At 33.3% G+C, this 14433-nt stretch overlaps 2 protein-coding genes across 2 annotated transcripts; both read right to left on the reverse strand.

The window, feature by feature from the left end:
• Window positions 1-1723: 1723 nt before the first annotated feature.
• On the reverse strand, window positions 1724-6185 carry LOC132753228 (uncharacterized). Its single transcript, XM_060743672.1, has 2 exons — window positions 6125-6185; window positions 1724-2565 (listed from the first exon to the last, which is right to left on the reverse strand). Exons 1-2 carry the CDS (start codon window positions 6183-6185, stop codon window positions 2102-2104), a joined length of 525 nt encoding a protein of 174 aa, XP_060599655.1. The 3' UTR covers window positions 1724-2101.
• A 4327-nt stretch (window positions 6186-10512) lies between these two features.
• Window positions 10513-14366, reverse strand: LOC132753230 (nibrin-like). Its single transcript, XM_060743673.1, has 5 exons — window positions 14271-14366; window positions 13555-13740; window positions 12816-12929; window positions 11370-11419; window positions 10513-10611 (listed from the first exon to the last, which is right to left on the reverse strand). The coding sequence occupies exons 1-5, from the start codon at window positions 14322-14324 to the stop codon at window positions 10578-10580; spliced, it is 438 nt and encodes a 145-aa protein (XP_060599656.1). The 5' UTR covers window positions 14325-14366; the 3' UTR covers window positions 10513-10577.
• Window positions 14367-14433: the final 67 nt, after the last annotated feature.

Consider the following 14433-nt stretch of genomic DNA (forward strand, 5'->3'; position numbering starts at 1 on the left):
AAAGTCAGTTTACTTTCACTTAAAAAACTAGAAATGTGTCATCATGCCACGGATGCCCCCGCATGCAGCCAAAATTTCAGATGGTGCATTAATTATTTTTTTCATTTTAAGTTCAAAGCCCTTAAAACTTTTCAATGTTAACACAAACCATTTTCATACAATGTTCAAGACACTGAAATTATTCAGTCTTAACCTTTTAAAAATAGCATATTGCATATTTGTAGCCAAAATAATGGCTAAAAGTATGAGTGCTGAAACTGAAAGTTCAAAATTTTTCCAACATTCAGGAAAGATAAGTTTGTCTTAAATCATTGAACCAAAACCAAATTCAAACTTAAACTGCTTATTCCTAAGATGTATCTATATTATTTTCAAAGTGAAAGGGACATAACTCTGCAAAAAAATCATCAAACCATGACCAAATTCCAACTTGACCTGCCCATTCCTTTGACATATCCATATGTCAAATTTAAGTTGAATATGCAACACTGTTGGGTAGATAATGAACAGAAACTGTAAATTTCATATTATTTTTAAAGTGAAAGGGGCATAACTCTGCCAAAAATCATTGAACCATGACAAAATTCGAACTTGGCCTGGGCATTCCAAAAACATATCCATATGTCAAATTTGAGTTGAATGTGTTGTACTGTTGGGGAGATAATAAACGGAAACTGGAAATTTCATATTACTTTCAAAGTGAAAGGGGCATAACTGTGCCAAAAATCATTAAACCATGACCAAATTTGAACTTGACCTGCGCATTCTTTTGACGCATCCATATGTCAAGTTTGAGTTGAAGGTGTTGTACTGTTGGGGAGATAATGAACGGAAACCGAAAATTTCATATTATTTTCAAAGTAAAAGGGGCATGACCACATTCAAACTTGACCTGTATTTTCTCAGGACATATCCATATGTCAAGTTTGAGTTGAATGTGTTGTACCGTTAGGGAGATAATGAACGGAAACTGAAATTTCATATTATTTTCAAAGTAAAAGGGGCATAACTCTGTCAAAAATCATCGAACCATGACCAAATTCGAACTTGACCTGTATTTTGTCATGACATATCCATATCTTAAATATGAGTTGAATGTGTGCAACCGTTCTTAAGATAATGAACGGAAACTGATGATGACGGAATGACAGAAGGACGGAAGGACGGAATGACGGAACAGGGTAACACTATATGCCCCGGCCATTACACGGCGGGGGCATAACAAATCTTTAAGAGTATGTGCAGCCACAATTATGCCAAAACTTTATAATCTTCACGTATCTTACTATATATATGTATGTAGTGTACATCTACATATAGCTTTATACAGCAACACTGCATGAACTTAACTAATTTACAAAATTTAAGATAGATTTTTTGTCCAAGTATAAAGACAATCATTTCATGTATTACAAAGTAATAGTCAATCATAATGGGGGTTGAGGTGGAATCGAGTGAAAATACAATATTTTGACCATCAAAATCAAGGTAATTTCTGACTTAAGAGTTATGTTGAAATATGAGTACAATCCATACATAAATTATTAACATTATAGCAAGCTATAGTAACAATCATCAAAGTTAAGATTTGTGCGGCTATAGTTATACAGTAGAATTTTTTATGTTTAAAAAGGGACATAATTTTGTCAAAATCCACATAAGAGCTATAATTGGTCTTAAACAGTGACCTACTATGCTCTCAAATAAATGTGTGAAGTCCATTGATTCCCTTCTGTAATTTTTGAGATACCAACTTGCATGCAAAATCTTAAAAGAAGCCGAGGCCTGGGTTAGCACAATATAGCTCTCCTTGTTCTTTGAATAGTCAAGCTAAAAAAAAAGGTCTGATAATATTGGTTAAGCCATCTACCATATTTCAAATCTGTGAAAATGCTTTATCTAATACATCAAAGAAAGATGAAATACCTTGTTTTTTCAATCTAAATTTTTCAACAATTTCATTCATTTCTGCCCGTGACATAGGTTTGGTACACTTTTCTTTATATATCTCAAACATTTCACCAGCATGTTCTTTAAAATTTGACTTTATGTGTCCCTCTTCAAATTTAGGATAGAGGTCATTAGTTTTATCAAATAATTTTCAAAATTCAAGGCAAACCAGATACTTAAAGATAGTTGATAAATTTAAGACGCGTTTGGGCCCGATCACTTTGAAGATATCCAAATAATCTGTCATTATCAGACTATCCAATTTACAGTTGTACATAGTTATTCTTATAACTTTAGAAGTTGCAATAAAAGACGGTATAAAGGAACTGAACAACTTTTGATTATTGCTCACTTCTGCAAATGCATTAACTATTGTTTGCGCCAATATCTGTGACAATGCATGATCACTTATTGCATTCATTTTCTCTCCTTTTTCAACACTGCTGTCATAATCTTCACCTGACTCTGAACTCTCATCATCTTCAATACTTTCAGTTCTCATTTTCTTTTGCAATTGTTTAGAACTTCCATCCTCTTCATTGGAATCATTCTCTTCAGATACTACCTTGACTACACTTCTTTTCACAAGTATATCTGCATGTCCATGCCACACATCTCAATGACCTGGTATACATATAGATAGGTAAATTTATTTTGGTAAATCAACGCTGAAGGTCCATTGCATAAAAACTTTGAGATTGTATGAAGTTCAATTTACTAACAAAACTCACACGGCAATCCCTGTAGATTGTGAAGTTATTCACAGCAAAAGTGGGTGAATTTAGCAATATTTGATAAAACTTGTTAAAACTTTACAATAAAGGGACATAATGATCATATTTAAGGTATATTCCTACATGTATGATATCTACTGTTCAATCGGTGAAAATAATTTTTAACGCTTCCAATTATAATTTTTAATTAAAGCTAATTTTTTAATTAAAGATACATGCATATCAAAACAGTTACATTTATTGTTTTCAGACTGGGATATGTCAGGTATATAGCTCCTTGATTGAATATGCAAAGCGAAAATAAAGAAGGGTGAGGTTGACATGATGAGTATATGGAGTCCACATAGAATCTATATACCCACAATTAAAACAATAAATATAACAGCAATCCGTACGTGGGGCAACAAATTAATTTGTTTTATTCAAATTTAAAGTTAATCAAAAATAATTTTCAAAAGGCAGTCTGAAGGACAGCTAAATCCCCTTTCGCAGCTGATATGAATGAGTATTTCTTGACCTTTAACCAACCATGACCTTGATGTTGTGACATGCATATCATAAGCACATAGTTTCATGATGGTGATAATTTGTTAAGTGCCAAGTTATTCAAAATCTTCCAAAAAGGGCCGCCAAAAGGTCATAAAGTTATGGAGAACATGCAACCTTGACCATAGGGGTAGCAACCTAGATGTAACTTTGGGGTAGCAACCTGGATGTATGTTGTGTTCTGCAGATTGTGTCATGGTGGGGATCATTTTTGCCAAATACATTTAAAACCTTTGAATTATCAATAAGTTATAGAGCCGACATGAAAAATAGATGTTTTAAAATTGGACCTTTAAGTTTGACCCTGATCTTGAGGGTAATGACTTCACTGTTGTGCTCTGCACATGGTGTCATAATGTGATCATATGTGGCAAGTTATCTTAAAATATTGCAGCAGTTTAAATGTTATGCGTCATTTTTTTACAATTTGAATAATTATTGTGGAAAAACGAAGTGCACGAATGATCTGAAATTTTGCACAAAGATTAGTGGTCTAAACCTTCATCAAATGGTACGTTTATCTAAAATTGATTTTTTTTCCCTATATACCATTACTACGAATTCGTAGTAAAGGTATATAGGAAAAAAAAATTCAATTTTTTTTTTCTTACACACAACCCAAAATAGTAATTTTGATGGTTTTTTTTCAATTTTTTTTTTTTCAATTTTTTTTTTTAAAACTTCATTTTTTATATATGGGCACCAAGACTGGACGAGCACCTGTGATACTATTAAGCTGGAAAGAGGCAAGCGGCCACCCTTCGTGAATTTCAAAGTGAACTATGGCTTCCGAGAAGCTACTTCCAGGCACTGAGGCATCGCAACATAAGATCTTTAGCGGACATGTTGTTGTAAGAAAATTGCAATTTTTCAAATATTGACGAAGCCTTTCCTTTGTCGCCACTTTTGCATCCTTTGTCGCCATCGCAGAGTGCTAGGTACAAGGACACTAAATCAGTGTGCGTGATTTCGAGTTATTTAGGCCCCAAGACGTATCGGCCCAAAATTAACCAAGACGTTTCGGCCCTTTACCAAATCGGCCCCATATTTAGTTAAGAATAAGTCTTACCTTAACGTGTTTTATACCAGAATTTTAATAGCATATAAAAATGAAAGAATAAAAGAAATAAGATAATTAATTGAATAATTAAATTATGATTTTTAACTGAATTAGGCTCAAATAGTAGTAACAAAAAACAAACGGAACAGAACATAAATTTTATTGAACAAAACATAGTACTGTGAGGAACACTGAAACATATTTATCTGCTTATTATTGTTATGATATCAAGATCAGATAACTCTTTACAAAAAAATATTTTTTATATATTCTGGAATGTAAAGGTTAGATATTTTCATTCATTCATCCTATAAGTTGTATAAGTTAAGGAGATAACTTCCCTTTACTTGATATTCATTAATGCTATGTTATATATATATGATCATGCCTCTCTGATACCTGAGTCATTCTAACTTGAGCTCTGATCTTAACAACATGTATTAAATGGTTATAATAAAATAGTAGAATAGTTTGAATCTTGTTATCATCCATACGACAATTTTTTTTTTCAAATTTGAACGATTAAAAATCAAGACACAGAACAATACAAACATTTAAATTATCAACAACTATTAAATTCATAGTAAGTGACGAGTTTTAGCAATACGTACAATACAACACATAACATTCAAAAAATTATAAGATAAATCAAACAATACTTTGTAAACAGACGTTTATATATAAAAAACAAACATGTTTTACAATAAAAGTGATAGATTTTCAATCAGAGCATATATTATCAAGAAATTATATCAAATCATAAGTTATAAAAAATCTTTGATTTTACTAATGGCTAATTAGCAATATGCTTTAAATAATTAATTTGTTAAACCAGTATTAGGTGTATTGTATTTCTTGCATGTCACGCCTTGAATAAAAGCATATATCTAAATAGCGATTGATAATATAGTCTCTAAAATGGATTATCAATTAAGGATTAAAATGTCATAATTGTTTGTGTGCCATCAATCAATCAATATACTACAATGTTAACGAATCATCTATGTACATCTACATCATACTGCTTAACAATCAATTCTGATTATGACTAGCAGGCGCGTTGTCAGGGAACTGTTAATAAAAGAAATTATTTATATGCAAATTAAAAAGTTAAAAGAATAAAAGTTCTACAAGACTATTAATTTAAAAGACATAGTGTGCAATTTAGAATTTATATAATGGGTCAAGCCTCTCAGTAAAGATGTTTAAACTGTAGACTGAACAGTTAGAGGAAGGCTATTCCAAAGACTTAGCTCCTAGGAAAGAAAGAATTTTGATGATATTGTGTCGTCAAGTAGGGTATCAGGTAGTTCAGATTTCTTGTTCGAGTAAGGTGTTGGTGGTCAACAAAAACAATGTTGTTTTGGATTTTATACATGCACTGATGTTTCGACGCTGTTTAAGGGTTTGCCAGTTAAGATCATTTATCATTTTTGAGACACTACTTGTATAAATAGTCATTAAAATATATCTAGCAGCTGATCTTTGTACTTGCTCTATCTTATAGATTAAGTATTTCTGCCAAGGATGCCAAACTATGGAGCAATATTCAACCTGAGGAATAACATAGGTCTTATAATTATGCAGTTTCTTTTTTCTTTTTATTTGGGGTTTTAATATTTCTTCTAATGAATCTGAGGGAGTTATTTGCTTTGGATGCTTTGGATGTTATATTGTTTATATGTTTGGTCCATGAAAGGTCTTGACTGATAGTTGACTGATAGTGACTCCTAAGTATTTTGCTTCTTGAGTTGAGCTTAGTTGTATGTTATGGAGGGTATAAGGAAATATTACAGGGTTTCTTTTTCTTGTTATCCTGAGACTTCACATTTACCAGGGTTGAACTCCATGGACCAGTCTTTTTCCCATGTTTCTAAAGCATGAATTAAGGTCATCTTGGAGGGTTTGGGCATCTTGTTTAGATCTGATGGTTAGGTAGCCAACAGTATCATCTGCAAAGAGTCGAACCTTAACACTATCCAGGAGGTCGTTTATGTAAGAAAGGAAAAGACAGGTACCTAATACTGAGCCTTTGGGGACACCTGAGAGGACTGGTAGAATTCCTGATTTTTGACCTTCTACTACAACTTGCTGGGAGCGTGACTTAAGGAAGGAATGGACCCAATTTGTAACCTCACAACTTATACCCACTCACAAGTTGGTCCACCTTATCAAATGCCTTACTGAAATCCATGATTATGACACCAGTTTGTTGGCCACTTTCAAGATTGTCATGAAATTCCTGGGAGAAGCTAATTACCAGCTGGGACTCACAACTCCGTTTTGACCTGAAGCCATGTTGATTTTAATTCCTTTTATACTTAAATAAAACTGTAATAAAAAAGGGCCGAAACATTTCGCGGAAAAGGGCCGAAATGTCTAGGGGCCGATTTTTGCACAGGGGCCGATTTGGTTTGTGATAAGGTACATATATTTGAAGTATGAAGTTGATCCCTCAAAAAATAAAGAATAGTATTTTTTAAGGAAAGGAAAATTCAAGGGGAGATAAATCTGAAAATATTGGTGCTAGAGTTATGAACCTTCTCACATAAGAACTGGTTGATGATAAGGAACCTATATTTGAAGTTTGAAGTTGATACCTTAAGAAATGACAAAGTTACAGTGAAAAGTATTTTACCACAGACGCTTGGGGTTTGGAGCTCAAAACGCCTTTAAAATCCAAATAAAATGCATATTTGTCAATCCCAGGACATGTACTGATCATATATATCAAAAAATCTTAATATATGCCGTTTTGAAAAAAAATCATATTTCAACAACTATAATAATACATTATTATAGTTGTTGAAATATGATTTTTTTTCAAAACGGCATATATTAAGATTTTTTGATATATATGATCAGTACATGTCCTGGGATTGACAAATATGCATTTTATTTGGATTTTAAAGGCGTTTTGAGCTCCAAACCCCAAGCGTCTGTGTATTTTACTGCACCAACGCTTTAATCTAAAATCTGGACGCGGACGCCGGGGCGAGTAAGACAGCTCTCCATATACTTCGTATAGTCGAGCTAAAAAGGGCTGCAACAATGAACTGTGCATTACGTCTTGTACTTAGCCACGTATATGTCCCGTGTAGAAATCTTAAATGTCAGCAGTAGTAGATTGTTTATTCCCTTGTGGACAGCCACATATGGCCCCATTGAATTTAGTAATAGGCTGTATTTTGTCTCTTGCAGGTAGCTACGTATGACCTCGTGAAAATACTTTAATTGTTAAAGGCCGAGCTTGTTTATTTTGTCGTACAGGGGGTACATATGCCCCTTTGGAAATTACCAGATGTTAAACCCTTTAGCAAGAGTATTGCGGGGCTTACGTTGCCACGTATGGACCCCTGAAAGATTCTAAATTGCTGCAGCAATATTCCGTGCATTGCTTCTTATACTTAGCCAAGTATGGCCCCATGTAAATACAGAAATGACTTCAGTAATGTGTTGTATGTTGTCTCTTGCAGGTAGCCATGTATGACCTTGAGCTTCTTTGTCTGTACATTTGCTTCTGTGGAAAATACCAGATGTTTAACACCTCAGCAAGAGTATATAGCGGGCCGTACCTTGCCACGGATTCAGAGTCAACTCGTCCCCTGGTCAACTCGTCCTCTGGTCAACTCGTCACCTTTTTGGTCAACTCGTCCCTTGGACAACTCGTTCCCTGGTCAACTCGTCCCCAACTCGTCCCCTATATTTTATTATTATTTGTTTTTCATATATTTCATAAATTATTATAGACTGTTAAAATAATACGTTATAAAATTACTAAATTGGACATATTTTGACGCTTTTTGTATGCGAATATTTGGAGTTTTTATTTGTTGTTAATTAAATATATCATGACACGTGCCTTTGGTTATTAAAGTAAACACATAGTAATTTGAAAATAGGATTAAAGACACATTTGCCTCTGTGGTTTGATACGTATTTATATATTTAAAGAACGTGTGTCTTTAATTTGAAATTATACAAATCGCTTGAAACTAGTGCCAAAGGTTGTTATAAAATTTTATTTTCCAAATGTCGAATTTTGTTTTTGATGGTGTATGGTCAAATATATGAAAATGTTGAATTCATTACAATTAATACATTCAATATGTTCAATAAGAAATTCAATAAGAAATTCTGGAACTCGGTTTTATACAGCTCCTCTTTGAGATCAGTTTAAAGATTTATTTATGGAAATTTAATATTAATCTTTACTAATTATTAGATGGCAATTGAATATTTAGTAATTACTTTATGTTTTCAATTAGTTAATATCCAAGGCAAATATTATTGTACGGATTTTTTATTTAAAAAAAATAATGAAAAAATAAATAAATACTAACTCTTTCAAAAGGCATGTATGTTTATACAACTCCTATGATAATGGACCATAATATTACAATGAAATGCAATTTTAAAAAATCAGAAACAATTGACAATTTCACAACAAACAATTATCATGTTTTTAATTGACACGATCATTCTATAATGAGATCAATACGCACCGACATAAAGTTTTTAGCACTCCCAATTTCTGTTAATCTGTCGTCAGTCTTTAATCCATTCAGGGAGAAGGTAAAAATCAAAGAGTTGGACCTAATTTTAGTTTTAATTATCATTAAAACTCCGATTAATTAAACATTAATTGAATGTTTGCAAACTTAACTGTCTTTGTAGTTTTACATCAAAGCTATGCACGTGCGTTTAGATAAAGATCATTAAAATTTAACGTAAAAAAGACGTTATTTTATTAATATTTCGATATCAATCAAATTAATTATTCATTTTACATAAAAAGTACTATTTAAAGACATTGATTTACAACATAATAGTGACGAATAGATCGAACGTAGGGGACGAGTTGACCATATTAGGGACGAGTTGACTCTTTGAGGACGAGTTGACCAAAAGTAGGGGACGAGTTGACCAAAAAGGTGCCGAGTTGACCAGAGGACGAGTTGACTAGGGGACGAGTTGACCGGATTGCCTTGCCACGTATGGCATCAATAGACTGTGCATTGTTTCATGTAGAACTTCAGAAGTAGTGGCAAACAGTACAAGTACTATCAGGTCACCAAGAACGTAAAAATGAAATTCGGTGTACCATGTTTCTGAGACCATATGTATCGTATTATGGATCGTAGAATTGGCAGTTCTAATGGTGTTAAGTCTACGATCCATGTGGTCTCAGAAACATGCTGGAAATTTAAATACCATAGTTTCAGTACAAACAAATTGTAAATGACATACAGACAACTACTGTCTCCGACAGATGGAAATCCTGTTGTAAGTTCACACGAGTACAGTAAAAACCTGCATGCCTGGACTTCACCAAAGTCCGGTTTTCAGAGGATTCCAGTTTTCAGAGGTTTTATACTTTTATTGATAAATTATGATGGGTTTGAACATTGACTTTGTATTTACTTTTCAACCCATTTGTTTAAGTCATACTTAAATTTCGTTTTGCAATATATGTCTTGAGAAATTTTATTATGCAAATTCATATATATAATTCAGAAAATTAGAAATTAAAACAACACCTTGTCTTAAATATAACTTACTAAATGGCTTTTGAAATGTGGAAATTAATATGGTAGAATTGGTAATTAATGGAATTAATTGTTATTTTTGCATAAAATCAATGCCCCAAAAAAGATAATTTCAACATCAAAATTTTAAGCCAAACAGGAATCTTTAAACAAAATGGTTTCCTTTTTACATTTTATATAAAAAAAACCCAACAAATTAATTTTTTTTGGGAAGTCATACCTATACTTGGCAAGACACAATTATGATGAAAAAGCTATAATTTAATTGCCAATAAGAATTGAACACACACTGACAAGTATTTTCACACCTGCATTGATAGAAAGCACGTGACCATTAACATGTCACCTGTTTGGAGTACATTTGGATATCTTAGTTCACATCAAAATACAAAAAAAAGTTGATACTTAAGTTTCTGTCCAGTTTTTAGAGGATTTTTTATGCATGTTTAGCATTAGTAGCCATAGAAAATTGTCCGGTTTTCCGAAGTCCGAGGTTCCAGTATTAAGAGGATGTTTTTCAATGATCTGATAAGAAGAAAATACAGAACTTTTAAAATTGTCCGGTTTTCAGAGGATTCCTGTTTTCAGAGTTTTTACTGTATTAAAAAATAAAATCAGTGAAATAAAGATGAATTATACGTCTAAACTGATAAAAAATAAGTATAAAGACAACTCAAAACGAAGGTTTTAATCAAGAAAATAACACAACTCATAAAAATTTTGAAATGTTCATAAATTTTATCTCCCTCTTCGCCGTGCACTTGGATCAAAACTGAAATGGAAAAAATAAAGGGCATTCTGTTAAATTGTTTATAATAATACAGAAACTATTTAAGAGTATGTTGTCTTCTGACTTTGACCTAGTGACCTCAAAATCAATAGAGGTCATCTACTAGTCATAACCAACCTGAATACCAAATATGAAGACTCTTGACAAAAGCATTCTTAAGCAACTGAGCAGACAAGTTTTTTGAAGTTAAGGCACCCGTGACCTTGACCTTAGAACCAGTGACCTCAAAATCAACATGGGTGACCAAATGGGTCATTTACTAGTCATGACTAATCTCCATACCAAATATGAAGACTGTGGGTCAAAGTGTTTTTAAATGAAGAAAGTTTGATAAAAAGAAATAATTTTTGCGCAATTATTTGCAAATAATTTCAATTCACAAAAATCGTAAATATTTCCACATTTTAAATTAACCACTTATACAGTATATAGTTTTATAACAGAACCACAAGGTGATAGTAGATACCTAATTATTTTAGATGCCTACTATTTTAGTTTTGTGTGTTGTAGTTTCTGAAAAGAAGACTACTAATTTTTTCATTTTTAAGTCTAAACTCTTGTGAACCACTTACAAATCAGACCTAAGAATAAGTAGCCACAATGAGCAACAACCCATTGTCATCTAAAAAAAACTCACCTATGAGCAAAGAGTGCTCAAGTGAGCTGAACATATATCCTACAAGCATTCATTGATTTTCAATTAAAATATACTTTTAAACAAATATGTGACAGGTACTTACTCAAACAAATCCTGGGCCCTTTTCTCTTCAGCATTGTGTTCTGTTTCTGTCTGAAATAAAAATTTTGGTCAGTCATGTGTGGCATCCAAAACATATGAATTTTATGGGGGAAAGATTGAATGTCTTAAAGAGAAAAGTATCAGTTACTCATAGATTTTTAAATTAAGGTTTAATTTTTCACAGTTATTAGCAAGTCTTTTTTATGAGTTTAAAACAACAATAATGAAATTTGATTATACTCCAGAACTTACAATGAAACTGTTCATCCCTAATTACTACAAAAGCAAGAGTATAATCTAGATGTAAATGACCCAAAGCTAAAGAAATGAGTCCCGAGTCAAAACTAGTCCAAAACCTTGGAAGCATTCCAATAAAGAAGGGTGATATAAAGTAACAATGTTTAGTGTAACCTTAAAAGATAAAATACATCACTCCTTATTTATCTGTTAATTTCATCATCTAACATGCATTGCCATGAGTCAAACAAGCAAATCAACAGACTGTAGACTCAATGCTTCCATTCTGTGTTTATGAGTCATTTATAAGTTAAACTAGAAATGTGTCCATAGGACACGGATGCCGCCACACACCACTGTTTTGTCAATCTTATGACTCTAGGTCAAATATTTTTTTGACTACATGTGAAACTAAAAATCAACCAAGGGCCATAAATCTGTTAAATTTGGTCGCAGCAAAAATTCCTTCCTTTACTGCAATCTACACATTAAGGTTGTTAATCCCTGGAAGTTTAAGCAAAATCTGACATCCGGTTTAAGAGGAGTTGCGTTCACAAAATTTCTACATAGTATATAGTGAAAAAATCAACAAAGGGCCATAATTCTGTTAAATTTGGTCGCAGCCAAAATTCCTTCCTTTACTGCCATCTACACATTAAGGTTGTTCATCCCTGTAAGTTTAAGCAAAATCTGCCATCCGGTTTAAGAGAAGTTGCGTTTACAAGATTTCGGGACGGACGGACGTACCAACTTTTGATGTTTATGAGGCAAATTAGCTCATAAACACCACCTGGACCAACGTCCATAAGCAAAATAAGCTCATAGAAACAAAAAAATAGCTCTTAATTTGAATTTTATGAGTTTTTGTTCTTTATTTAACTACGGAATGAAGCTCATAATAATCAAATGTTTGCTCGGACAGACGGACGGACACCCGGCCGAATTGGAATAAGGGGCCATTTCTATTGTTATTTTCTATTGTTTAACAGAGGGCCAATGGCCCCTTACTCTATTGTTACGGAATGAACTCTATTGTTCTCTTTTGTTCTGTTTACAGTTAGATGGCCCTCTAACCCTATTCGGTAGTGCGGACGGACGGACGGACAAGTGCAACGCTATATGCTCCCACATTGTGGAGGCATAAGAAGTAAAATATTTCATAATGTCAGTGACCATAACTATGCTGGATAAATGATCTTCCAATAAATACCTGTAAAGATTCCCTGAACCAATCATCTAACTCTTTTGATCTTTTAGCAACATGCACCTCAAGATCACTACCTCCAATAATATTAGGTAACCCTTGAGAGCCAGCATGGTCTGTCTACAAACAAAAAAAGGAAAAGAAAATCAAGTACAAAATGTGACACATGAATATTGTAAAGGGTTTATAATTAATAGGTTGCTTGCATTGACACTATATATCTTCATCTATAGTGATGGAAGAAAACGTCCAATCCCCTTTTGAGTATAATTTCAGACATAAGAAGCTACCCAGGTAGAACCACTGATGTTCTCTTTACTAGCTGAATAGCTTCTTCACATGAAAGAATCCAAAGTCCCTTGTGGAATTGGAATCTACAACAAGAAGGGGCAAGTGAATTGAAGTTTACAACTCTTAACAACTTAACCACAATTGTCCTTTGGAGGATTTAATCTGCATTAAAAGCATTTACTGGGCTTGTGCTCCTGTAGTCCATCAGTACAAAATGTGATATTTGTACTATTATATACTTAGTATTTACTTTACTGGTAAAGTATATGATAAACATAAACAAGAGTTGTCAGTAGGACAGCTTTCTCACCTGTTCTCAGTGCTTGATAACAAGAGCCTGGAAAATGTAGAATTTTCTAAGTTCAAAAAGGACTGTCAAATCCATGTTATAGCGATGGGCATAGAAAAATCCTGGATAGATAAAAGTCAAACAAACATGTATATGCATTCATACCTTTTTAAATTTCTTAAAGTTGCGGACAATTTTCCCCTTCCATCTTGTAAACCCTTCAGGACAGTCGCCGGCACCATTCTCTTTTGGTGCCGGTTTCCGGGAAATCAGACTCACTGTTTCTACATGTACACATCCTACAGGCAAATCCTCATCTCTTTCATATCCCTCATGTCTCTGAACCTGATCCTGGATAATAAACAGACACTAATCAGTGTTTATCTCTTAATACGTTTTATGTTGCACCAACACAGTAAGTCATTTGGCGACTTTCCAGCTTTAATGATGGAGGAGGACCTCAAGGGTCCCTAAGAATATTATTTCAGGCACGAACCAGGACCAAGTAGAACCACCCACGTTCCATACAGCTAGATGGGTGGCATCCTCACATGAAAGAATCCACAGTCCAAAGTCCCTGGTGGGACTTGAACCCACAGTAGTGAGGGGAAAGTGGTTAGAAGTCAATAAACTTAACAACTCTGCCATGGACGCCCATCAATATCAATAAATACAAATCGAGGTCTTTGTGTGAAAGGGTTGTAACTTGTATAAAAAAAATTAGTCATGACCCTTTCACATCATGCTGTTGAAATGTAGATTGGTGAAATTTCCTACAATATATCATGGGCCACACTTTATTTTTGTAACTTCTTTTTTATATTCTATTTAAAAATTAACTATTAAATATTTACATAGGTATTTCAGTGACGAAGACTTACTCTGATAGGTTGTCGTGTAGTTAGGAAACCATCTGGTACGTCTCTTTGACTCATATCGGACCTTCGGTCATATAATGTAATATCTTCCTCCTCTTTCTTTAAAAAAGAACATTAAAATATAATATTTATATCAAATCTTATACTAATCTATATAAAAATATGT

Source organism: Ruditapes philippinarum, unplaced genomic scaffold, assembly GCF_026571515.1.
Source record: "Ruditapes philippinarum isolate M1 unplaced genomic scaffold, ASM2657151v2 ctg8277_1_1_1_1, whole genome shotgun sequence".
Taxonomy (NCBI): Eukaryota; Metazoa; Mollusca; class Bivalvia; order Venerida; family Veneridae; genus Ruditapes; species Ruditapes philippinarum.

Coding starts and splice junctions, on each gene's coding strand:
- LOC132753228 (XM_060743672.1), bottom strand. CDS start 6,185: ATGACCTTAATTCATGCTTTAGAAACATGGGAAAAAGACTGGTCCATG. Junction 2,566..6,124: donor GTCCATGGAGTTCAACCCTG/GTAAATGTGAAG, acceptor CAGGTCATTGAG/ATGTGTGGCATGGACATGCA.
- LOC132753230 (XM_060743673.1), bottom strand. CDS start 14,324: ATGAGTCAAAGAGACGTACCAGATGGTTTCCTAACTACACGACAACCT. Junction 13,741..14,270: donor CTACACGACAACCTATCAGA/GTAAGTCTTCGT, acceptor TTTATTATCCAG/GATCAGGTTCAGAGACATGA. Junction 10,612..11,369: donor AGGGCCCAGGATTTGTTTGA/GTAAGTACCTGT, acceptor TTTCCATTTCAG/TTTTGATCCAAGTGCACGGC.